This window comes from Syngnathus acus, chromosome 12, assembly GCF_901709675.1.
Source record: "Syngnathus acus chromosome 12, fSynAcu1.2, whole genome shotgun sequence".
Lineage (NCBI taxonomy): Eukaryota > Metazoa > Chordata > Actinopteri > Syngnathiformes > Syngnathidae > Syngnathus > Syngnathus acus.
Window position 1 is genome coordinate 9,573,436 of NC_051097.1, and position 26,633 is coordinate 9,600,068.

General features: G+C 40.4%; 1 protein-coding gene across 2 annotated transcripts in view; it reads left to right on the forward strand.

Moving 5' to 3' along the window:
* The window catches only part of cntfr (ciliary neurotrophic factor receptor), a 101,575-nt gene that overhangs the window by 73,020 nt on the left and 1,922 nt on the right, over positions 1 to 26,633 (forward strand). For both annotated transcript variants that reach the window (XM_037264985.1, XM_037264987.1), the window contains exons 5-9: positions 11,656 to 11,773; positions 12,120 to 12,286; positions 16,014 to 16,177; positions 24,438 to 24,506; positions 24,579 to 24,699. In XM_037264985.1, the coding sequence (XP_037120880.1) occupies positions 11,656 to 11,773; positions 12,120 to 12,286; positions 16,014 to 16,177; positions 24,438 to 24,506; positions 24,579 to 24,699 (639 nt within the window). The remainder of the gene's footprint in view (positions 1 to 11,655; positions 11,774 to 12,119; positions 12,287 to 16,013; positions 16,178 to 24,437; positions 24,507 to 24,578; positions 24,700 to 26,633) is intronic.

Consider the following 26,633-nt stretch of genomic DNA (forward strand, 5'->3'; position numbering starts at 1 on the left):
ATATTTCAAGCCATAAAGTAAAAGAAAGACCGACATACTCTGAGTGCCTTCCATCCACTCATCACATCTTTTCCACTCTCCTTTTCACTGGTAATGCGCTGTTGTGATTAGAACATTAATCCATCATACTAAATAGGATGGGATGGGATGCTACACCACAAACAGGAAGGCAAGTATAAGGGGGGGGGGTGACTTTTTAGGAGAAGATAACAACGAGGGCTTGTTGAACGATTTACAAAGCAAACACAGAATGGGGTGAGAGAAGCCAAGCAATTAACAGCCGCGAGGGGAAGTGGATTAGAAATAATACAAATATTGCATTGTCACGCCACGCAAAGCAAAATATAGCAAAGCAAAGCTCCTGTGGGGCGGAAAAATAGAAAAGTCAGGGAGAAAGAGGAAGCTATTAGCGACTGTCTTGGTGATCGGTTCTTGTTGCTCTTATTGCATTGCCAGGCCCTGATGCAGTCCAGAGTCAGCTTGAGCATGCCGCACCATCACTCACACGCTAATGGCCAGCTGGAGTAGTGCTACTGTCTTTGTCTCGCGCGCGTGTGTGTGTGCAAGTGCAGCCACTCGGTTGGTTTCTTAGGACTCGTCCGTTTGCTAGTGTAGCTGAAGTAGAGGTCGTTTTAGAAAATTAAAACGGTTATTCTTGAGCTCACAAAGTTTGAGTTTATTCGTTTTAAGGCAGCAAAGCATCTCTGTAAACAGGTGGATGGGTTTCAAGACAAAGCGCATCTTTGGGTATTTTCAAGTTGGCTTTGGAACTTGAACCGTCGGCAAAATCCAAAAATATTCATTTTTAAGTGTATTTATAGTCTATTTAAAAAACATTCTAGACCTTGGTAATTTGATTTCTTGAAATAAAATGTAAAAAATTCAACAAAATCTGTAAATGCAAGTGGAGTGTAGCTGTGTTGCCTTTGTGCCCTCTTGTCATTATTCAGGCACATAATCTTCTCCACCCGTTTTCAGTCCCGCTTGTGTCTGACATTCTGTAGTTGGTCAACCATAATCACTTTGGCCGAGTTTGCTCCTCTCTTCTAATAGGCTGCAATTATTTCACCGCGTCACAAGAGGTGAGGGGAAGTTCATCCAAAGCCGCTGACTTTGTTGTGTGTGCCTGTTTGTAATATTGTGAAAAATAAAAGTTGCATTGGTTCTCCCTCAGGCTCCTGCTGTACCTTCCCCTTTTTTTTTCTCCCCTCCTCTGGCAGACTTCTCTGTGGTCGAGCTGGGCTAGCCATTGGAAAACAATCTGTCTTGTGTGATTTGGTGGTTGGAAGTTAAAGTTTCATCCAGCCTTCACCATTGTGGACGTCTCCACATCCTGCGCATTTTTTGCCGCGATATCCTTCAGCTCGTATCCCCCCGACCGCTGTTTCCAAATGATTTCACTGGAGACTGAAATCGGTAGCTTGCGGGATCACATTAAGGGAAGCGCTTTGAAAAATTAAGCCAATTGTCAATGTAAACATTTGCTTAAATGGTCTCGGTTTGTTAGCTTTTAGCGAGACTGATACGTTGTTTCTTTTTCACACTTTGAGTTTGGGAGCTGAAAAAGAAAAATTCTCAAAAAAATGTAGCTTTGCTTCTAGGCCAGAAAAGAAATGCTGCTTTTGATTCTATGATAACCAATTTTTCATTATAGTGTCATATTTTTAGTGTATAATTAAACCCTTGCTTAAGTTCCCTCCAATTAACCTGCAAAAAAAATGCTCCATAAAATTACTCCACAAATGAAGTTTTAATTAGCCAAACTACCAATCAAATCAAAATCAATTCACCCCGTTCATAAATAGCACATTAAAATGAAACATAACAATTCTGTCAGTTTAGTGTAGTTTTGTAAAAACTGTGTGAAAGCTTTTTTTTTTTTTTGGGATAGCGCTGGAGGGGAGGGTCGAATGTCTGAGTCCTCTCAAGGAGATTAGCGAGAAGACATTGAATCAGAGAGGGAGGGAGGGAACAGATGAAGGGATGAGAGAGGCCATGAGAAAGAGGGGGTGGAATGGTCTTAGTAGTGGGAAGTGTGTGTGTGTGTGGTGGTGGGGGGGGGTCCTCCGTGAAGTCCATTCATGCCCTGCTGAATAAATAGAATTCTTTCTCCGTCTCTTGCTCTTTTTTGTCCTTTCTCTTTCACACGTTCTCATTCCTAGGCCGACTTTCTCTCCATCATCTGGTTATTCTCACCATCTTTTATGCTCTCTATACCTCTTTGGCTTGCATTCCTCCTGTCTTTTGCTGTCACGGTCTTCTGTCTGTGATGTCATTCAGGACAAAGAAGCCAAGCTTGCCCGGAATGTGAGACTGACTGAGAGGGAGAGACAGCCAAACAGTGGGAGGGAAAACTGGGAGAATGGGTGACACAAAGTCAAAATCGGGAGGACATCTGGGGAATAAAATCTCGTGTGGATAGACTCATGGATGGTTCCGGTTGTGGAATTCAGAGAACCAAGCATGTTGAATTTGATGTCACCAAACTATAAAAAGAAAAAATACTTATGTAAAAAAATATTTTCATGTAAATCCATCCAGAACCTCAAGTAGTTCTTTTTAAAAGCCATTTAAGAGTCAAAAATGTAAGTCATAAATATATCTTTTGAAGCTAGTTAACAAAAACAGCATGTTTGGGTCTTGTGATGCTACGCCGTTCGGCGTTACTGTGGAAACAAACGATGCATTGAAGCTTCATCTTTCATGAGCCATAAAGGAACATGTTCCCATAACAAAGTCAGCTGTGAATGAGAAAAATGCATTGTAGGCTCGGAACAATTAAGGGGTCAATTTCCCCTCATCACTTCCTTCACTGATGCTTGTTGCCAGGGAGGATTTCCTTGTTGGCTGTTTGAGAACAATTTTGATCCTCGAGGGAGAAGGGGGTCGCTGATGCACCCGTGTCGTCGTTTCGATGACAGCCTGAGTGAATATGTCACAATAAATTGATGTGGTGTCAGCGCGAAAGGGCCTCATCTCAAATCTTCTCCATCTTTCTACTCGATCAGCACGAGACAGAATCATTGAGTTTAAATATTCTTGGAAGTGGGGAAACTCAAGTTTCTTTTCTCACTTCTCACCTTCGATTTGTTTGGCTCCTTGAAAGGCTTGCTGGTGTGGTCTTGGACTGTCTGATAAGAAAGACACACAAGCAGTGACAGATTCATCAATCAGTGTGTCTGTTAGACAACCTTCTCTCAGGAGAGGTCACATGCCACACCGCACGTTTGTGTGTGTGCTTATGTGTGTGGTCTTGGGTCACGCTACACTTTAGTCAAAATCTAAATTCTCTTCTCTCCCTTGGTAGCGCATTTTCCTTTTCCATCTCTTTTCTCCTGTTTCCACTCCGCCGTCCTCGGAGGACTTGGACTATGAAGTGGAGAGTCACCTGTATGATATTCCATCGTGGAAAAAAATGACCGAAGTAGCTTTTAAATTCGGATATTCATGTCAGAGAAGAAAAAAAAAAAAGCCTGAATAATGTTGGATAATGTCTAAAATGAGCTTTGAACCTTCGGGTATCATTCGTCTCTGTAAGAGCAGAGAAATAATTAGGTCCAATACAAGCTGTGGTCTACTCATGGTTCCTCAATGTCTGTTTCCACAAAAGGAAAAGCTGTCCAAATGTCATCATATTCAAATGCATCTGCATTTTAAGTGTTAAGGAAGCCCCCCGAAGCTATCGGTCGCCATAGCATCGTTTACAAATGAAACACAACATCAACAGGAAGCTTCCCTCCTGTCGGGCATTTTTGTTTCATTTCCGTCAGTGACTCAGAGGGAAGCTTTGCCAAGCCTCAAATGCCATAGTTGACTCTGTGAAGCCGTAATTTGGTCGTATGACGTAAAAATGCACCAAGTGAACCTTGACCCATAATAATAAATAACAAATAATTAAAAATAAATAAACACTTATAAATAATAAATCGATATTGACAAGAGCCTGTTTACTTCACCATTAATAGGTCGGAGTTCTTAAAAAATAAATGCAGTAAGGTGTAAGAAAAATGCCTTTTTATTCAGTGCCATTAAGTCTGTTGTTTGAAAGCCTATAAAACAGTAAATGTTACAAAGCATATCAGACTCCTATGGGAATATGGTCATAAAGTAGCAGGAAATGTAAAGTGTGATTTATATGATGAGAATAAACCCGACTATTATGAGAGATGCCCAGAAGACACTCTAGAGAGCTTTGGAGTTTTCCAGCCGTGTGATTGTAGTGAAACTTCGCATGTCCTCTTTTTCACTCTTCGTTTTCCTCTCAGGTGGCTGGCATTGGGCTCTGTGTGTGTGTGTGTGTGCATGTCTGGTATCCTCTGTGGCTCACCCACTCAGCAGTAAATTCTGTTATCCTAGGGGGTCTGGCTGTGCAAGGATTAGACTGGCATCCCACTCAGATTTTAATGTGCAAACAAACACAGGTGCACATACACACACAGATGCAAACATGCACACACATTTTACTCACTGGTATGCAGTGCACCAACTGGGCTTTGAGATGGCTCCACTTTTCAATTTTCAGCCCAATTACATTTCACTGTTACCTAGTCTAAAGAGAGATGGCAATTTTCTTGCGGATAGCCTCTCGCTCTCTCACACACACACACACACACGCAGAGCTTTGCACCGCACGCCGCCTAATCTCAAAATTGATTGCCTTGTTCAAGTTTAAAAACTTTTTGTTTACCTTTAATTGACGAGAGACATTTACAAACATGACCGCGTTCAAGTGGCCCATCATCCTAAAACAAATTGTGTTCATGCAGGTTTTATTTATTCACACACACGCACTTTCTCCGAATGTTGCTAATAGCACTGAAGGCAAGCGTATAAAGTGAACAAACAACCATGTAATGTGGTGGTTCCTTGTCATTGACACTGCCCTTTGGAATGCAACAGGGTGGGGTGGGGGTGGGGTACCATGTGTAAATATGCATTAGAGCACTGAGGTTGCGTGTGTGCACGTGTGTGTGTGTTTGGACTTTCCTGTCAAATTAGCCTAATGAATAGCATTAGTGTGAATGACAGCAAGAAGAGGCAACAATGGCTGTCATTTAACCCCCTTTTTTCTCTTCTTTGCTTTTTGCTTCCAATCTGATACCCCCCCAAAGCCCTTTCCATGCATCACCCCCGCCCCTCGAGTTGAGCAGCATTGATAAAATGTAATGATGTATTTCCATCCTCAAGCCAAGCTGTTCCAATAAAGCTGTCTGTAATTAAATAATGATAGAGGATTTTTAACAGCCCATTCCCAAGACCTCAGCTCTCCAACAACAACCCAGTGATGAGGGAGATGAACTTGGTAGGAAAAGAAAACTGGGATACAATGAGATCACCTCAGCTCTCCGATGAGGGAGATGAACTTGGGAGGTATGAGGGCCAAAAAAAAAAAAACTGAGGATACAATGAGGTCAAATATTAATGAAAGATGGGGAAAATGAAGCTTCAAATTTGCTTCATGAACCATTTGTAAATATGACCCCTCTAGACCCCACTGATTTGCCGTTTCTTAAACTCCTTCATTTGCTTCATGAAGCAATTTTGAAGCTTCTTTTTTCCTGTCACTTCTATAAATAGACTTGGGAACATTTCGTTGTCCAGGGCAAGTAGAGAAACAATTGATGTCAATGCAAACCACGACTGGGCACATCCATCTATTTTCTTTGCTAACACGACCGCCCACTTCAAGTTCAATATATTACAGTCACTCCCGATGTCAAGATTTCAAGGTGCTCGATCAACCGCAGTCACTACTTTAGAACTGCAGTCTTCCTTTCCGACAGTCACCCTGGCCTTTCTCTATCCCAATATATTTATATCAAAAGGTTTCAGCGCGTGCGAAACAAGTCTTTGTGCCTCCCTCAGTGATGTGACACCTTTCATAATGCCGTAAAGTGAACATGGGGTATGTAAAAAGACAAGCACATAGTGCTACTTGCACAAAGCAGCTGGTTGAATTCACAATGATGGCCTGGAGCTTAACGGGCTCCACGCTTTGGATTCGGCGCATTCTCTCGGTTCTCGCTGTCTGCCTCGCTTCGGATGTGACAGTCAAATTTAAGGGAGTCAGCTGTTTAGACGCCAGGGATTCAGTTGCTATACCTGAGCGTCTCATCTGTCTCCCTCTGAGAGGTAGCGCTTTGGCGCACGGGCGATTGACAGTTTGACGTCTGAGATTGGTCAATCCCGGGCTGTCACTCATTTCGCTGTCATGGACGCTACAGCTAAACAGCAGTGGCCTTAGCGGTGACAAGACCTCAGGCTAATGTGCTGGTGGAGAGTTGAGCCTCACGCTAAATGAAAAGCATCTCAACTTGATTTCATTTTAATAGTGGTCAATTTCAATTTTGCACCGTGAAATGATGTCTAGTTCTGAGTAATACCTATCAAAAAATTCCAAAAAGTAGACCTGTTCATTGATGACACTTATTATTTATTTATTTTTTTATTTTTTTATTTATTCATTTTTAATATATATATATATATACTTTTTTTTTACAGGAATTTTTTTTACAGGAATTATTAGAATGTGGATTTCCCCACCTCTTAATATTTGTCATCCTCCACTTCATTTCTATGAGATAATGCTGGAAGACTAAAGGGAAATAAATGCTCTCTGTCTCATGACAACTGCTGATGACTTTATTTTTCAAGGCCCTCCAAGATTGCTTTCATTTTGACACTGTCCCAGTTGAAAGTCACTTTAAATAGTCTAATGTTGCTCTGACATGCATAATTAATTAATCCTTCATCAAACCCGGCTCCGAGGCGGCATTGAACTATTTGATTGAAGTCCAAATTGTCATTTCTCTGTTGCTTTCCTTGAGCATCAAATAATAATAATAACATAAAACAAAACATACTTCTTAGAATATTTTGCCTCATTACTTTTTATTGATATGAATTATGCTTTTATTGCGGCAGCCATATAGCAATAACAAAGGCCCGAAATAAAGTGTGCATAAAGGTCCAGAAAAGTTTAGCCATAGCTTTGAAAAGTTCAAATCCCAGTTTTGTTAAGGAGATTACTTTTAAATGAACAAAGCATTCACGAGTGGCGAGTATTTTATTTTTTTTACACTCCCCCCCCCGCAACTCACTTGGCAATCCTCACTGTGCTGTCAAGATAAATAATAACACAAATATGGCAAGAATGAAGTCACAACAAAGGAATGCGCGGCCTCTAAGCTCCGACATTCGACGCTACTAGTTTCCTTCAGCCGACTCAGGCCAGTTAAGTATATTTTGAGTATGAAATGAAAGGTTTAGCGTTGTGGAATTTCAAATAGTTTGCCGTTTCATTTCCTGGCAATATTATCGTCTTCAAGTGCTTTCGGTAGAATTTAGCATTAAATCATAGTAAACTTAAAGGAGAACAGTTGACCTACACATATCATATCATTCCGCGCGACTGTTAGACCTTGAATTTGTTTGGATGGGAACTGAAGTTTTTCCATAAGAAGTAATAAAAATAATATTATTCTTTTTCACACCAAGTCATTCAAGATGGCCTTCAGCTTCCCCTTGTGACCTCGAAGAGAATTAGCCGTGTAGAAAATGGATCGCTAGGTTGTCAACTTTTGCCAACCATTTCTCGATTCAGGCACACATTTAAAACTACAAAAATATCCCGGCACACAAACCGTAACAAAATGTCATCAAAAATACCGAAATAATAATTGGCCATCAGGAATTTTTCGGTAAAATTTCGGATGACAGGAGTCCGCCCTTACATGCGGTCATTTCCCAGCATCAACAACCTTCACTAAATGGAATGATTGGAAACGTCAGAAAAAATTTAGCAGCAAACACTTGAGGTGAGATTGTGTTTACCCGTGTGCCCCGAGAGTTTTTATTTCCTGCGAAACATAAGCTGTTATATCGGGGTTTGAGTAAGATTTGTGATGTCAGCTGGCTAAGTGAGCGTGCGATGTTGGAGTACGAGAGACGCTGCGGGGTAAAATAAGAGTGGAGGTTTACTGGCGTCTGACCTGGAGAACTTGCTGATGCAAACCTCTGCGTCTCTAAGCACCTTTCAGATTTGAACTGTGTATTACACCATGTACGTTTTCTAGGCATTTTCGAAACTGTGTGGTCATTATTCCATAAATGAAGCAATTCTGACAACATTTTCCCTTTTCCACTTCTTTTTATTTATTTTGTTTATTATTTTGATTTATTTGTTATTTTTATTTCTTCATCCTTCTTTCAGTATTATAGTATAATTTTGTCACGCCAGCTGGTCTGGACAAAAAGGCACCACGGCGTCTCAGTGTCTCTTTCTAAGACTTTTTTGTTTGATTTACATCATTGTTTCTCCGATGACACACGACTTAGCTAATCTAAAATGCAAGCGGGCCGAGTATTGGTGTTGGCTTGGAATCAAATAGAGACCAATGCCATCTGTCTAAATCAGTTTGGCCTCTCGGCAGCTCAAAAAAATACAGCTCTTACCATCGGGATGATGGATTGCATTTTTGGATGGATGGATGAAGGGCTGGCATGACCGCTGTTGGTTCGTTATGCTAACAAATAGCATATTTAGCTGGACCGCTTTGGCTATGCCGATTTGACCCCAAAAAAAGTTTGACGGTCAAAACTTCTTTTTCGACAAGGTTTAAGTGACGAACTTTATAAATATAATAAGAATTAACGCCCACAGAGAGGAAGAGAACAGCACCAACACCTTTTGTTGATGCTTTTAGGGAAAACCAAGGTTATTTGTTTGACGTGTCCAAAAAAAAGTAATATATTAGAAGAGAGTTTTTTGTTCTAGTCCAATGACAAGCACAAAAACAGAATCATATTTCATGTGTAATACAGACAGATATTTCAAACAGAATAATACAGCATTTTTTATTTCTATTGGATAGACAAAAATCTTTTTTTGAGAAGCCGTTTTATTTCAAAGGACCGAAATGTGTCTACTTGAAAGAAACACCCAGATTGCCTTCAATGTATTTGAAAAGGCGCTTATTGATCTACAACAAAGTTTTTAATGAAGAATTTGATGAAAATAAGTACCCAAAATACATCACAAATTTTAAGCCATCTATTGGATTTGGAATTGAGGTCAGATGTGATGTTGAGCAACGTTGTGGGTGTCTCACATCTGCTCGTGAACGAGATTCTTGTCTCATTGTGTCTCTGTGGCCCGTTCCGTCTTCTCATTCAAAAGCACAATCGATTTGAATCTGAAACGAGCGGCTGTTTCACAAAGTGCCATCTCATGGCCACTTTTCAATGAGACAGAGCAGTGCGCAAAGGACCCCTTATGAATTATAGAGCGGCAGGTGTCTGTCGCATGCGGCACCATGCTAATGCAGAGCACAAGTTTCAAGGTGGAGGTGAAAAACAAAATTAGGAGCGCTGATGGACGGAATGTGTCACTGGTTGGGTTTTTCCGACTCATTCACTGCCAGCAAAGTAATGTTCGGCGTCTATTCTCGTCAATGGCAGTGAATGAGTTAAATAGTGGTAGGTTGCCTTTAAATATACAGTATGGCTTATCCAAGTTCTTAATAAGGTGGCTGCATTGATTAGGGCTCATTCCACAAAGCCTATAGGAATACCTTGCAGGACCGAATCTACGAGATTTAGTGTTTGTCTGCCCTGCCGATCAATGTGTGTGAGTGTGTGTATGTATGTGTGTGTGTGTGTGTGTGTTTCCAACACAGATTTTTTTTTTTCCTTTTAACTTTGACTGAAGCTCTCAGATGAGGGACAAATTGATCAAGATGGCCCCAATTAGTCTTTGTGATTAATTGTGTGTGATTAGATGTCCTCTCTGACACCTTCATTGTTGACGCTATTGGCAGGTTAATTAGTTGCCGCCGTGACTGCTTAAACACAGGTAACTCTGTGTGACAGGGAATGAAACCTAACCAGAAACTACTGGGGACCCCCCCCCCCCCCCCGGGGACCCCCCCCCCCTTCTATCAGTTGTGTTTTCCATCAGAGCTTTTTTTATGATGAAATTTGCAAAATAACTACTGTACTGTAATTTTATCTGCGCTTTGCCACTGTAAATACAAATAAATAAATACAAATTTAATAAATAAATAAATAGAACTAAAAATAAAAATATAAATAAAGTTGGTTACAATAATATAGACACGTATTAAAAAGTAGTTATAATTGTGCTTGAAATCAAGGTCAATGCAAAAGATGTTTTTTTTTTTGTTTTGGTTTTTTTTGCCGCTGCCATAAGTTGATAGATTTCCTCTGGACTTGACCAAACACCTGGCCATCATCTGGCCACACCTTAGAAGCCTCCGTTCTGGAAAAACATTTTGAACTCCCCTTGAGCACCACAGGGAAGACAAACGCTGGTCGATTTGCGCCGTTTTTTTCCCACGTCTTGCATTCCATGAGAAAATACTGCAGTTCTTCAAGACAAATAGACGTCTTTTGTAACTGAGCATAATGGGGAGTGAAACGCTTCTGTTATCGGTGGACGCTCACTGGCACTATATTAAGTACAGCTGCACTGGCTAATGTAATCCGATATAAGAGCGGTATCACCGATTTGGCCTTGACAAGGGATATTACCATAGAAGTGGCTGGACCGCTGCCAAAAACTGAATCAACAAATGTATGCTCGTTTGATTATTTGCAGACCAACTCCAAGTTCACTGAGGATATAAAAGAAAAGGATTGCAACCTTTTTTTTTTTTTACACATTGCGGCAGGGGGCAGTCTAATAATGACCAGATTGGGAGATAGTCCAAAATTAAAATGAACCGTAAATACGTATTTTTATGCCTTTATTTCATCAGACCTTATTAAACTATGCAAGTAATGCCCAATATGTGTAATGTATCCTATAAAAAATGGTATAATATCTCTTATATCATCCATTTGCGGTAATATACTTTACTGATTGTGACTAATGAAGCACTAAGTGTGAAATGAATTTTCTCGGCACTTAAAACAGATGAGACGGTTTGTGGTTCAATTTATAGCTACGGCAAATAATTATCTCCTTTCGCCACTCAAATAATATCTCCGCTTCACAGGGCCACTACTGTATTTTAGATGTAGTGGAAATAACTTTGGGGGGGGGAGGGCAAAGAGCCGCAGGGAGGAAGAGGGAGTGGTAGACAAGTGTGTGCTTCACTTGCTGAGAAGAAAAGAGCCTAATCTCCAGGGAGGCCAGAGTTGGCATAACATCGCTTCTTCTGGACAACCTCCTTCATTCATCAGTTACGCTCCCACTGCACTATCCTTCTTTTATTCACATACAATATTGGCTCCTTCACAACTTTTCAACCTCTCCCACCACTTTCCATTACACAGTCAACATACCCCCCCGTCTTCTAATAGTACATGTTTGAAGCCATTTAATTTGCATGTACAGTTCTTGGTTAATTAATTAATCAACATTCATATCGGTGTAATGTTCTGAGCTCCGGAGCCTCTTGTACTCTCTACACTAATATGTTGATTGGATGGGGAAAAAAAAATAATATGGAGCGGGACATGAGTTGATTGGATGGAAAAAAATAATAATTAGAAGATTGTCTCATCGGTAATTTGGAGGAGTTCATTGATAATGTTGCCAAGTGAAAATAAATGAGCAAATCTTCCTCGCAGCTATATGTAATTAATTGTCATTATATTTCATCTGTTCTTTTTTTTTTTGTTGTTCTGCAGTTTCCCCTCTGGAGCCGATTGTCTCTTGTCGATCCAACACGTATCCCAACGGCTTCTACTGCAGCTGGCACCAGCAGCACTCGACTTACATCCCCACCACATTTGAAGTGGACGTTCAGTAAGTACTTTTTATTGACACATACGTGTATGTTATGATAATAAGGCCAAAATGTTGTGTGAAAACCTCCAAAAATCTGGTATGCAAATGACCCTCCATTAGCTTATTAGACCATAAAAGTCCAGCTTTTTAAATATTTCATTCTCTCCAGTCTCAAAGCACAGCAGGTGCACCTTATTAATACTGTATAAACATTATGGCTCTATTAAAATGATAATAAGGAGTTGACTGATAGAAAGATAAGTCGTTTTTTTTTGTTCCTGACCTTGTCAAATGTTTGCTTTATTTTTTTTTTTAATGACCTGCTCCTGTTTCTAATTCTTGGTCATTATTTTACAATCTACAGACATAAAGAACGTTCGCTGGATGTGCAAAAAGACGCCATCCATAAGAATCGCTGCCACGTACGCTTTCCAGAGGTCTTCTCCAGCTCCCCGTACAAAGTCAACGTAACCGCAATCAGCGCTTTGGGCAAAGCCTCCAGCACAATCACTTTTCAGGAGCACAGTATAGGTAAAGTAAAAAGTCAACCTGTTCTCTGTTTTGGTCTTCTGATATTTTCATCAACGGTAGTTAAAACCATTTTGGAATTCATTGCCGCTCAGCAAAGTAGCAATTTAAGGTATTCATGACCAACTGTGCATGGTTTCCCACTTTGGCACAGTTTAGAATCTTTCCCACAAAGATGTTGGCACCGAACAAAAAGATTGAAATCCAGAATGTCGTCTCAGGGAAGATGCCAACCCTCTTAACCGATACTGAAGCATTTGTTTGGCCACAGATGATTGATTTTTATTCAACCCCTCGGGACCTTTGTTGCATATGCATCAATGATCAGCGCCGGCAAGGCGAAGGAAATAGAAAATAGTTGGCCAATTAAATGTCACTAAACTGAAAAGGGTCAGCAAAATGTATTTATGGGAAACTTACTTGCCCTCGCTCATTTACATAGTATCTCTTTTTTTTTCGGTACTTGCTATTAATACGATAGCCATGTATTTTAAATCTAGGTCCTACAAAAGCGATGCTTTGTTTAATCCGGTTTTCACTTTGCAATCTGATTTCCTGCTGCAGTCAGCCTTACTGTGTGTCATGCCAAGATTTTATTGTACTCATTTAATTGTCGTTGATGACATGGTGCTTTACACGCCTAACTTCTCTGCAGGATGCATCGCTTCAATTCCCGCTTATTGGTGCTGTGGGAATGCGAATGAGTTGCTCTTTGGCCTTTGATTGACTGGTGACAAATCCAGGATTTAGTCTGCCTTTCGCCCACATAGGCGAGAGCTCCACATGACCCTGAACGAGATAAGTGCTGTGGAAAATGGATGGCGGATAATTTAAGTCGCAATGCAAATACAGCAAAAGCTTTACATCCCTCTTGTTGCGCTCAAGCCATGTTTATACTGGACATGAAGTCGGCTTTTCTTTTCTTCCTTCTTTTCAGTAACATTCCATTAAAAAAATGAAATAGTTCTTTGCCAAAATTGTGTGTGTAAAGAGTACTAGATAGTCAAACCACAGAAGTGGGATTGTTAAAATTCTTAGCAGACTGGCTGGAAGGCAATGAAGAGGAAATGTGTTCACTTTAAGGAAGGAATGAGCGCCACTTAAATAGATAAGGGAAGCGCTCCTGGCGCTTCTCAATTCCGCTGTATCCCTTCGAGCGAGGTATGGGTGTGTGTGGCGTATGAAACACACGCAGAAATTGTGTGTATATGTGTGTTTATGTATAAATTGAGCCAGTGACATGCTCTACCAAATCCCGGACGAAGGATTCATGAAAATGCTAATGCTAGCCGGATTAGCGCCTTGACTGGGGAAAGAGGGATACTTCCCTTAACTATTGACTGATAAGAAAATACCGCACTGCTCCTTTCTTTGCATTCTTTAACATTCCCGTACACGCCTCTCGATTTGCCACTTTTCCTCCAATCTTTTCCCCGTCTGTTTACAAATCGATGTCTGGAGTGGAAACTTTTAATTTAAGACCGCCCCCATTGCCCCATTCTATCTGCTCTCAGCGCTTGTATTGTTAAAAATTGTTATTTGGCAGTTTAACTTGTGAGTCACATTCAATTTACGGGAAAACCAGGCAGATCGTAAATAAATAAAACGAGTTCATGCTTTCTGATGCACTTCTTAATTTAGAGTGGAAATAAAACCACTCTTGACTGTCCTTGTTCATTCGACCACCGCTAGAATGAAATTAGATGAGATATTTCTGCGTGTGTGAGTCCAATGCTTCAATGTCTCAAAGGTTGCAGCACTCGGATAAAGTTACTCCGCGGCAGTCGTGAATGCAAACACTTGTGAGTGGATGAGCTGAGTAACTGATAGCAGTGCATCACAAAGCAGCATGTAGCTCAGCACCGCCTGCTATGTTATGTGTCTGACAGCAGAGTGAAGGATAACCTCTGGCAGCTGTGCAGAATCTGGCAACCATCTTGCCCGCATTGCTTAAATCAAAGGAAAGCCGACGCCGATATCGGAAAACGACCTCTACGGTTACAGAAATACGCTGGTGTGTATTTTTTGTACAAATTAAAGATGGAGTGGATGTGCAGAGGATTAAGATCACAGGTGACCTTTGCAATTATTGCAAATGACTCCAGCTCCGCAGGCATTTGGATCCCCGGAGGCTCCTGAGTGTAATAGGAGAAGAGACAGTTGAATTGAACTATAGAGATCTCTGAGATAAGATGATATTACACAGACAGCATGACTTTCAGTTTTCCGCGTGCGTGTTAAAATTGTCTCTTTTTAACAAAATACATCAAGAGTCAGCCAACTTTTATTTGCCTTTTGGTATTTGTAAATTTGCCTCTGCACAGATTTTGGGGGGAGAAACTATAATCCATAATGGAAAAAACTCACCTATTCACTATTTTCTTTAATGTGGAAAAAATATATATTTAAATTTTTTATGTATTTTTATTTATTTATTATTTTTTATTTATTGTTTTATTTTAAGTGCTACCAGTTTGATATGGACTTTTGAAATTGCCTATGTTATTATTTTCATTACACGCTATTGTGGTGTAAACATTTGAAATACAATTTAATGCAATTTTGGGATCATACTTTGTGGTTAATCTCATAGTGTGGGAAATTATACACACGCGTGGTAGCCATCTGGAATTTCGGAAGTTTCCTGAATAGTCGGTCTGAATAGCGGGTCGAACCCACCTGTTAATAAATAAGTTTTGGCACACTTTTTGTTTATTCAGGATTTAAAGCTGATCTCCTCTTTGAAACCGCTATGCTGCCTTCACATGGAAAAAAATAATTCATTTTTGCGGTTTTAGTCTGTGCACAACTGCACAGTATGAAGTGCTCCGAGATGAAGGTGATCCTAATGAAGTGTCTGCTGAGTGTACATATGTAATATTACAACATGGGAACAGGGGAAAAGCCATGGCAGTTTGAAGCCATCATTTCAAAATATTGTTAAAGCTATGGAGTAAGGAGTGAGAGAGATTTTATTCTTAGTTATCCATATCGACCTACATTTACAAAGTGCAATGCGAAAAATAAATGTGATAATGAAAACGAATCCAGAGCGACTCAAATGTGAACACGGTCAAACAAACCCAATTCAACTTCATAACATTCTTTCCGCACATTAAGCAGGGCTTTGTTTACAATATGACTTTGCGTTTTTCTTTGCTTTGAGATCGCCTCATTAAGCTCCGCCTGCTGCTCCCTGTGATAAATCCGCCGGTAGTTTGCTTGTTCTGCTTGGCAAAGCTCCAGGTTATCATGGTTCCCCATTTCCCCTTTTACTCATCACTAATGCAATAGCCAGCCATCTTCTACGCAATGTTTCAGACCAGATGAACGGACACCGGAACCATCCATCTCAGCAGATTCCGAATGGCGCGCGTTTCATATCTTTTTATGAACTGCTCTGGTGAACAAAGCGCTTTTTGTCTGGTTTCATCTTTCTACTTTCACTATGGAAGGTCACAATGAGATTAAACATCTCGCCATGCCTTGCCGCTTTTATCTGTCGCTGATCAAATCTTTGTGGCGTTCGCTCGGTCTTATCAGAGTCGCCCGTCTATGTACGTGTGTATCATGTTTATTTTATAAAGTACGCATGTTATCTCGCACATGGAGGAAGTTTCACAGCGATGTAGTGACTGTGCGCTCACAAGGCCATGTTGTCACTCATTTCTTACTACGATTGTGGGTCGATTCTTACCGATCCTGATTTTTTTTTCCCTTCCCCTCACAGTCAAGCCAGACCCCCCTGAGCGTGTGACGGCGACTCCGATCCGTTACAACGCACGAAGGCTGGAGGTATCCTGGCAGAGTCCCGCCACCTGGCCCGACATCGACACCTTCCCATTAAAGTACTTTCTCCGATACCGTCCGCTCATCAAGGAGACGTGGCAGCACGTAAGTACAACTCGGCAAAACACATTTGTTGCCGATTCCAAGTTTGAGCAATTGCCGGCGGTAGCCAGTGGAGTAATGTGGAAGATACCTCAGTTAAATCCATTGGGGGGGTTGGGGCAGCCCAGGTCAACAAAATGTTGTAAAATTTATTTTTAATAATTGTAATTTTCAACTATGATTATTTCTAATTATTTTTAATTTATTATTATTTTTGTATTTATTTACTTTTTCTCATTTGTGACAATTGGGTGGTTATTTGCTGTAATTTTACTCACCCATCCCTAATCAAAACAGGCAAGAAAAAAAGTATTTAAATTTGAGATAATCTAGGCAAAAAGATTGTTGGCTTCTACCATTTGTATCATTACAATCCAAACATATGAAACCTCATTTTCAACACGAGACCAAACAATCCATTGTGAAGTCAACAGTTCAAAGTGCTTTCATCCAAGGTCACCCCAAATAGCAGCTTGGATGAACACGTTACTGTATCGAACTTGTTTTGCGGGGCTCCCCTTTCCCTCAGGCCCGTCGTAGAGTAAAAGCATATGTGGCCGCCAAAGATAAAAGTTCTGTCTGCTGCGGGCTAACGTTGCAGCGTTATTATCATGCATGTCATTGGTTTGCGTAGGTGTTGTTTTAAGGACTTGGGTTACACTCTCGCTCACAAACACACGTGTGTCAATGAAAGGCGGAATAACATTTTCTCTCGCTCTGTCTTTCCTGCACAATTTCAGTCCCCCCGCAGTTACCTTTCAACGCTCGCTCCCGCCGACCTCACAGCGGTGATATTCCCCATCTCGAGTACTTCCAAGTCGTCTCATCTCCACCTCCAGCTCATTTTGATTTTCACTCTATCGATCTTTGTTGTTCCCCCGCAGCTCGTCCCCACCCCTCATAGAATGAAAAGAATATTTGCGGCTGGAAAGTGATGATTAAACCCGACGTGCGCACTCAAGCGCCACTCGATCCTCATAAGAAGCCATGCATGACGTGAACGTTCCAAAAAGCAGAGTCAATGTTTGGTTTGGTTAGAGGAACATGATTTGAAAATTGCCGTCAATGACAGCTGGAAAGTGCGAGCTTTTCCTCTTTCGCGGTCGTCTTGGACGGACGACGGAGGTTTTCGTTTTTTTCGAAGAGGCAGAAAATACTCAGGCTGTCTAGACTTTTATGAGATGTCGGATTTATTCTTATGGTCCTGTGGAAAGCACACAATCAGTTTGAGAGATAGATGATTAATCTTTGTTGGTGGATGGAAGCAGAATCATTTCCAATTAACTGCAGAAAGGATTTCATTATTCGCGAAAGCAGAATAGTGGACGTGCAGGAGGTATCAGATCACACAGCTCATACAAGTTTTTAATTCAAAATAAATTGAAAGCAACACTTGTAGTAGATGTTAATTTGATTGCCGAGTTCCGACATGAATGCGAGTGACGCCGATCTCGGAGATCAAATGTTGTGTTGGAGCCAATTAGAGATTTGTAGACACCACTTAAACCTTGTTTGACAGACAGCTGGCTGAGAATGACTCTCTCACACGACATCGTCGAATGTGTCGGAAGGTTTGGATGCTTCTCAGCTTCATCGCGTTCCATCCGAGTGTTGAGGTGTATCCGCTTTAATCTACAAAGCAGAAAATGTTTTGGAGCTGAGAGGTGAAAAGTACTTACATAAAAGATAAACATCAAAAGAGTGTTAGATATATAAAAAATGACCGAGGGACGGCAAATTAAAACTAGCGCTTACTAAATTTAGAAACGGGTGACGGAAAAAAAATCTACTTGAATAATAAAACTGAAAGAAAAATGGACGGCCGGCGGGAAAGCCTCAGAAAGAATTGATAGAAATAAGATAGTGATAAAATACATGGAGGAACATGAGCCAAAAATAAAATAATAAATAGCACAAGAGGCGAGTTTGAAAGGGCGGATTTCGAGGCCATCACTCAGAAGGTGTTTCACATTATGGGCTGACAAATGTGATGAAAGACAAAAGGAAAGAAGTCTGAGGAGATTCAAAGCTGAAGACCGACTGTATGACTTAAAAACGGTTGAAAAATATATTTTTTGTGTGTCGGGCTCCCACTCCACTATTTTGTCTTCTAAATTTGTAAATCCGACTATTTGTCAGTGAACCATGAACCTCTTTGCACATCCCCCGCATCTGCTCGCCTTTTAAATGCTCAATGAATCCAGTTCCGTTTCCTCTGACCTCTTTCTACTCGGAGAAGTAGAGCTCGAACTCTCTGAGCAATTAAAAGCAACGGACCAGTCAGCGTGATGAGAACAATTTCACATTGCTCAATCTTCTCCAAGCGCTTATGCTATGAAACTACATCTGCTATGCGGTAATTTCCCTTTGGGGTTGACGCTGAACTCCAGTCGACTGAAAACACGAGACTTGTGCATGGAAACATGCATGTCGGAGCAGCAGAAACACAGAGCGTCACTCTCCATGAGTAAATAAACGCATTCTCGTTCCCTAATTAAATGGATTGGCGATGTTCTGACCGAGAAAGTCATTAAATATGACGCTAATACGCATTAGCAATAACATTTCATAATACCGTAACATAGAAATAGATATATAGTACAGATAGATTCCATTCAAATATTTTTCCATTCCATTGCATTCCTCATCTCCCTCCTTATTTTTTTTTTACTTGCAGATATCTTCCCCTCTCAGCTATCAGCATGTCATCCATCCATCCAATCCGTCCATCCGCGCAATAAGCCAGCTATCTACGCATCCCAGCCCTTAAGGCATCTGTCTGTATCTATGACTGCACATGATAAATGTCTAGACCTTGATTGGGGGGAAAACATTCCGTCAGAAGGACACTGGCACAGACACATCGTTTATCAGGGCCCACTACACTATCGGGTTCCAGTCGTCATCATTTAGCTTGGAAACGCATATAAGACTTTCGAATGAGAAAAAAATTGGTGTTGGTCTTTAAGGTTATTTAAAACCTCTGTCGTGTTCATTTTCTGTCTTTCAGAATTTCAGATCCTCATCGTGTCTTATCTGCTAATACCTTTATCGTACGTTGTTGTTTTTTATCCGTGCCACCATCACAGAATCGCTGTTGACTACTGATAAAGATGAAAACAAAAACATACGTAGAGTGAATAGCAAATTTGTTCAACTCTTGTTTAACATCCATACGTAAGGTGTACTGTCTATTTTTTTCTTTCTAAAAATGTCAAGATTTTCAGGGCGCCTTTATATTCCCCAAAGTACGGTAATCATCTTTAATTCAACCTTTTTACAATAAGTACTTAAAAAGTCAAAACAATTGAGGCATGTGTCTACAAATGGTGGTAGCTTAGTTCTAAAATTATGATATTGCGTTACGTGCATAAATAAATTTTTGTTTTGCGTCACTTCCCAAGTAAGCTGGGAAAAGTTCCAGCTCACCCTTGACTGTTCACAGGACACGTGGTTGAAAATAGATGATTTTTTATATCATGTGGGGTCTATGGACCCGCTTTTCAAGAAAGTACGCGTTGCCCCTTGTGGGGTAACCTGTGATTCTGATGTGACAGGAGCTATTTGGAAATATGACAAATTTGATCTAAAGGTGAGCGCAAAAAAAAAATAATAATAATGCCAAAGCGTTTTGAAAGCCTCACTTGATCTTACTCGTACAAGCTGTGAAGATGTTTTTCGACCCGCTTGAGAGTTTAGCGTCCTCTTACAGTAATTGCTGCCTGGGTGATTTCAGAGGGGGGGGGGGGGGGGGGGAGGTCTTTGAGCCGAGAGAAATACCATCCAGTGAAATATCCCCCGGACCTGGAGTTTGTGTGCGCACACATGTGCATGTATACGCTCGTATAAGGGAAGAGAGCACGGTGGAAAAATGGGAGCTGTCAGTCAACGTAATGAGACCAAGCTTCTCGGTGTAAGCGCACACATACACCCACCGAGCGGCATCGGGCCAGTGGAAGTGCCATATAATTGGGTTTCCTTTCCAGGACAACAGACATGCTCAGTGGATTAGATCTGACCACCGACGCCAATTCCCTCCATGTCTCCCTCGCTCTGCTTTCCATCTTGATTTTACCTTCTTTGCTCATTTTCTTTTTAAATAATTGATCTCTAATTTCCCATCCTAATTTTATTTGCTGACTGTTTATCCTGTCACGTTGCCCTTTTTCCCCCCCATGTGACCTTTACAATTTATGTCAAGCCATTACATGGATGACTGCATGTTCTGTGCTGTACAATGCAACAGGGGCTAATTGAAGTCCTTTTTTTTTTTTTTATATATACCATAGCGCCACAACATGGTTGTAAATAGAAGATGAGAAAACATCACTGTAAATAGAAGATAAGAAAGGTTGTGAGGAAATGGTGGGTGACTTTTATTCTCATAGGTGGAGGAATTTCCCCTTTTTGTCTGTTTGTGTAGAAGCTTTTGGAATGTGTGTACGTACTAGACAGACGATTTGTCTGTCGACGTTTTCGGTATATATGCCCTACCGGTTAAAGTTTCAGGCAGTATCACTGTAGATCTGAGCAAGAATTCTATGCATTTTAAATGATATCCCAAACGATAGCCGAGGTCCAATTTCATATCGTCTTTATTGTGCCAACAAATGTTTTCTCATATTATACCTTATAGATGATATACAATGGATTGCAGCTACTCCGTTTCTCAAGCTAATGATATATGGGGTTAACATAAAAAAAAAAAAAAAGGTCTCCTATCGGAAAAATGCAATTCCATGCAATTTATTATCGACTGTCTGACGAGTCTAGTGTAGAAATCTATAGATAGCGCCCACTCAGTTCAGAGTGTATGTATAGTATATATTATATGGTGGTCCCAATTATTATTAATACCCTAGTATATATATATATATATATATATATATATATATATACACTACCGTTCAAAAGTTTGGGGTCACAAAATTGTTTGGGTGACCCCAAACTTTTGAACGGTAGTGTAAATATTATTACAATAAAATATTATGAATTAAATACTATAAATTATATCTTATTTGTATAAGATTATATATAATCTATGAATATAAGTATACATATATATTATAAGATTTTTTACACAGAAGATTATATATATAATCTATAAATAATTATCTAAATAAATATATACACTACCGTTCAAAAGTTTGGGGTCACCCAAACAATTTTGTGACCCCAAACGTTTGAACGGTAGTGTATATATATATATATATATGTATATATATATATATATATATAAATTTAAAAAAGAAATATACATATATATTATATATTACTTATATATATATTATATTTTATATACGTATATATTCAATTTTATATATATATATATATAAATTTAAAAAAGAAATATACATATATATTATATATTACTTATATATATATTATATTTTATATACGTATATATTCAATTTTATATATATATATATATATATATATATATATATATATAAAATTGGGCCCACCATAAGGATATTAACCCACCATAAGGACGGGATTGATGATTGTTTTCATCATCACAATGAAGGTGTGCCAACTTGTGGATACGAAGCGCCTTCCCCTTCTTCTCTGTCCCATATTCCTGCTCACATATGCTGTTGACGATGAACAAACATATGGTGTTTATGCATGGAATGAAGAGATATGTCCAGAGTGAGGATATTTAAAGATTGTTGATCCGGTTGTTTTATCATCAGAATTTGTATGTTCTGTCTTGGGAGTAGTGCAGCGAGTGAGTCAACATGATGTTTTATGGATAAATATTTGTTGTTGGTGTTGGCAGGCAATTGTGTTTGGCCACATATGTCCAATTCCCTTTAGGTATGCACTCGGTATGATTGGTGAAAATCCACTTTTTATGACTTTAACCATCTTAATTGCTTGTTTGTTTAGCGCAATAGATCAGCCCAAGAGACGCGCAAGCACAGACAACAGAAAATAAATAGATTTTATTCCGCCACGCGCTTGAACTTACAGGCTAAGGATCAGCTATATTTATGTATTTATTTATTTATTTTGCATGGACAGCAGCAGACTCCGACACGCTTCACTTCCTCGCTTTAGAAAGTACTTTGCTCAAATTTCCTGGCACGACTTATACAATCTAATGACATCTAATAACATTCCATGCCTCACTTTTTTTAAATGACACCAAACTGTTTGTGTCTGGTATGTGACCACGCGCCACAAAAAAAAAATGTTTTGATTTTTCACACTCTGAGCTTCGGCTTCTGCCAGTAGAAGCAAGCAGTTGGCCTCTGGGACCACTCGCCGCCGAGCAAGATGATTCGCCCAAACGCTGGAAGTTAGTCACCGGCACGATCCAGCCGACTGCTTCACAAGCCACTTTTCGCTTTTAGTACGTTTGGCGGGATCCGGATCATTCTTGATCATTGGGAGAATTTAAGCCAAGCACACCTGGGAGCTGTTTTAAATTGTAGGCGAAAAAAAAAAAAGTCTCCTCTCATTTCCTCACCAGTAATGTTAGTTTGCTTGCATATTCCAAGACACACTTTATTTCTTTTTTTTTTACCCAAACTAACTTGGAAACAAACATGTGTGACTGCACTTGCACGTGTTTATTTTAGAGATCTCTTTCTGTGTAAATATCCGCATCTACTGTCTGGTAGAAAATGCTAAGAGGCACTGTGGTTACGCTGCTTGGGCGACGTATAAACAACGGCGATAGCTAAACGCTGGTTTGTGCATATTGTGCACACACACACACACACACACACACACACTATATATATATGCAGTGTGTGTGCAGGGCATAACATGAAATACGGTCACACGCACACACACGCAGATGTACACAGATGTGAGCATGCTCAAATGATGTTGTTAGCGCATTCCGCTAAATAAATTAAGCCTGTAAATATAGCACTCGGGTTGCCAGATAAAGTCTGGCCTTGTTCTTCCAAACAAAGCGTGGGCGGGAGGGAGACGCCGTTGAAGATCAAGGCCACGCGGAAAATAGAGGGGTCAACATCATCGTGAGATAAGAGAGAGATTATTTGGAAGTGGGGGGAAAAACTTCCAGAAGAAGTGTTCGGAGAGGCTGTGGTTGTTGAAAGATTTATCCCATGAGCTCATCGGAATGAGACAACAGTGGAATGCGATGGCCGTGTTGCTATAAAAAGTTGTTTATGCTCTTCAGTGTTTCTTTAAGTGCAGCAGTTTTCTCGATGGCGCCGTTTTTTCAATTTACTAATGTATGAAAGAATAGATTTTTTTTTAAAACGACTAAGACAATTTAGTTGCGTAAGTGTGCACACCCCCAAGAATAGAAAGATATTTTAAAATAACTAAGATGTTGTAGTTGCATAAGTGTGCAGACACTCAAGAATAGGAGGATATTTAAATACAACTAAAATGGTGTAGTTGCAAAAGTGTGCACACCCTCACGAGTTTTCACTACTGTATACATCTTATGTTGTCCAGACCACTCATGAAATTCTTGATGATGTCTTCCAATCAAAAATGTGAGGATTTGTTCCAATCCACTCGTTTGGCCGTCCGTGCGCATTTCTTGCCTCAACTGGAAACTGCCGAAGGCTCGTCGCTAAATCATTTCATTTGGCTTGAGGAGAGCAAAAGTCAGCACCTTCCCGAGCGCCATTTTTCCTCGAACGTGTCAAGACCCAAGCCAAAGGCAAACAAACATGCACACAACTGCGGCACTAACCGTAAATTACAACACAGCATCAAATCCAAGCGTGTGACGCGCATTCAACCCTCGGATGCCTCGCAGTCACGCCGAGTTGGATCGTCCCTGATAATTTCAAAATGCGAGAAAATCAAGCGGTTTGATTCACCTGCGCAAAAAAATGATGAAAGACGTGTTGTAAATAAATAACCACTCAATAAAAATGGTATCCCGCACGGCTGAGCTAATATAACTACCGTTAAACATTAAAGGTAGAATTGCAACGCTGAGCCTTTAATTTACGGCTGGCACTATACGTAGAAGGAAAGAGCTGTCAGAGTGACTTCCAGTGGGCTCGGGCGCTCGTAAATTCCCCTTTGCCAAATACATTTCAGAGTTCATGATGTTGCAATATTTCTTCTCCTTTCAAAAATACATCCAGCTTCCTAGGAAGTTAAAAATGACAATATGGAATATGTGTTGAAAAAAAAAAACATTAGCAGCATCTGGATTGTAATAAGTCTTATCATCTCAGTTGTTGCCACGGAAACAAATCTTGGGGAGTTCCTATCTGTTCATTCTCTTCTTGTTTGTTATCGTTTGATTTCGTTTCAGGTGGAACTATCTGAGAGCACTTCTCACACCATCACCGATGCTTATGCCGGGAAGGAATACATCATCCAGGTACCTTCACATCTACTTGATATACTTTTTTTTTTCTTTTTTTTAACATTGAGCACTTTGTGTGCCCAACAGGTCGCCGCCAAAGACACGGAGGTCGGAACATGGAGCGACTGGAGCGTCGCCGTGCACGCCACACCTTGGATTGAGGAACCAGTGCAGACCACCTCCACGACCGATGTGGAGTATCTCACGCGTATGTCTCAGTCAATCGCACGATGACATCATGCATTTGAAGGTTTTTTGCTGATTTGAAATCTTCTGGTGGATCAATATTCTTGATGTGGTTGAGTGCATTATGTATTAATCATGCATTTTTCACATTGCACCTCAGGAGTTTTTCTTTTTGTTAATACAGAGAAAGTCCTGGGTCAAAAATGTGGTAAACAACCAGTTTACAATGGCCAGCTCTATTGATTGAATTTTATTTTTAACTGTGTAGTGTGGCCACCATAAATTAGCAAGGACATCCATCAGTCCTTCTGCAAATGTTCCCCATTCAGTTTCATTGCAACATTTCTTATTCACAGTAGGCTTTTATCATCCGTCTTAAAAGAGAGAACGGGCGGGCTTCCCAAAAATGCACGCTCTTTCTGAACAAAATGATTCTTTTATTTCTCTTCTCACGCCCTCCCATGAGGCGAACTTGAACCTTTTAGACAAAGACAAAATTCTGAAAGAGTTCAGAAATGTTTCACAGACATTGTAAGAAACTGAAGCACACACATAGACATCTTTCTACATAGATGTACACAGTATATGTACATCTTTGAAAAATCAGCGTGCTGCCTCCTGACCATTGGTTTCACGGTGTAACACTGCCCCCTGTAGGCCGTTAGCAGCACTACATTCTGTAAGTTTCATATGAGCACAAATATGTTAGAACATATTTAAAACTAGAAAAAGGGATAAGGGGGCCTTTTGTAACACTCCTAACATGCAAATCAATAGACACACACATGCACACACACACGTACACACACACCTTCTTGTCAGCCTCTTTATAAGCTTTACATTTTGGATGACCCATTAAATCTGTGTATCAAAAAAACAAAAAAGAAACTTCTAGAAAGGCTTCTGTCCACTCTAAAAATATTACAATGGAGAAAAATCTTTTGATTCTCCCGTGTCCCGCTTTGAACCCGCTGTCACCCCTTTCCAGTGATATTTCCCTTCTGCTTTAAATAGTATGTCACATACTATACCTCTTGGAGCTGAAGTGACATTGGCAGCGTGTTCCGCTTCTCATTTCACATCAAAAAGGACGGCGCACTGACAGACAGATGAAATCTCATCCCCGGCAATACGACCGCCCGCCCGCCGGCCGGCCGGCGCGCTATGAATGCAAAAAGACGTTTGGCCCGGGCAGCCTTTGAAAAGTCGCACCGTCTCACCCCATCAGCCAGACAGAAAGTCGACAGCGTCGCTTTTTATTTCCCATACTTTACTCCCATCATAAATGAAGTAATCAGTCACTTAAGTTACTTTTAAAATCAACTAATCAGTAACTAAATGACTTTGTCATGGTAACCATGGCAACGCTTGTAGTTTCTAAATCACTTTTTTCCCCACTAATACATCTATTGCATCTGACAAAATGTTTAAAATTAAGTTTGTAGTTCGAACGGAAGCTCAAGTTGTATTCCTGATTGACAGGTGTTGCACGAGTAGACCTCACCTTAATTAATTGGGTGTTGGATGAATATTATGTAAGCTGTAACATGGCTCACTAAGAGGCTAAGCGCAATTGCCGATAGCCCCCTCCACACAACGATTTCCCGGCTTATTGTCACCCTAAATACAAAGGATTAGTCTTTTTATGAGAAGTCCCCTTTGTGTACGCTTCATAAATCCGTCACGTTTTTCTCTCGATAAAATTCAAATTTCCTCCTCATGGCTCAGCTTGTGGGTTGCCAGATCCTCCTGCTCCCCGCCAGTCTTTTCTGGCTTGTTGCATCCGGTTATCCTCACATCACTTTTTGTTTTTGTCTCACCACTCAAAAGCAAAGCGGGAAGTTTCTTCCACTGTTTGAAGCACCCTGCTTTGCACTTTCTCTCTTTTTTTTTGCGTTCTCCATTTCACACCTGGCTGCTTCTTCTCACTATCTCCTGACTCCTCATTGCTTCACA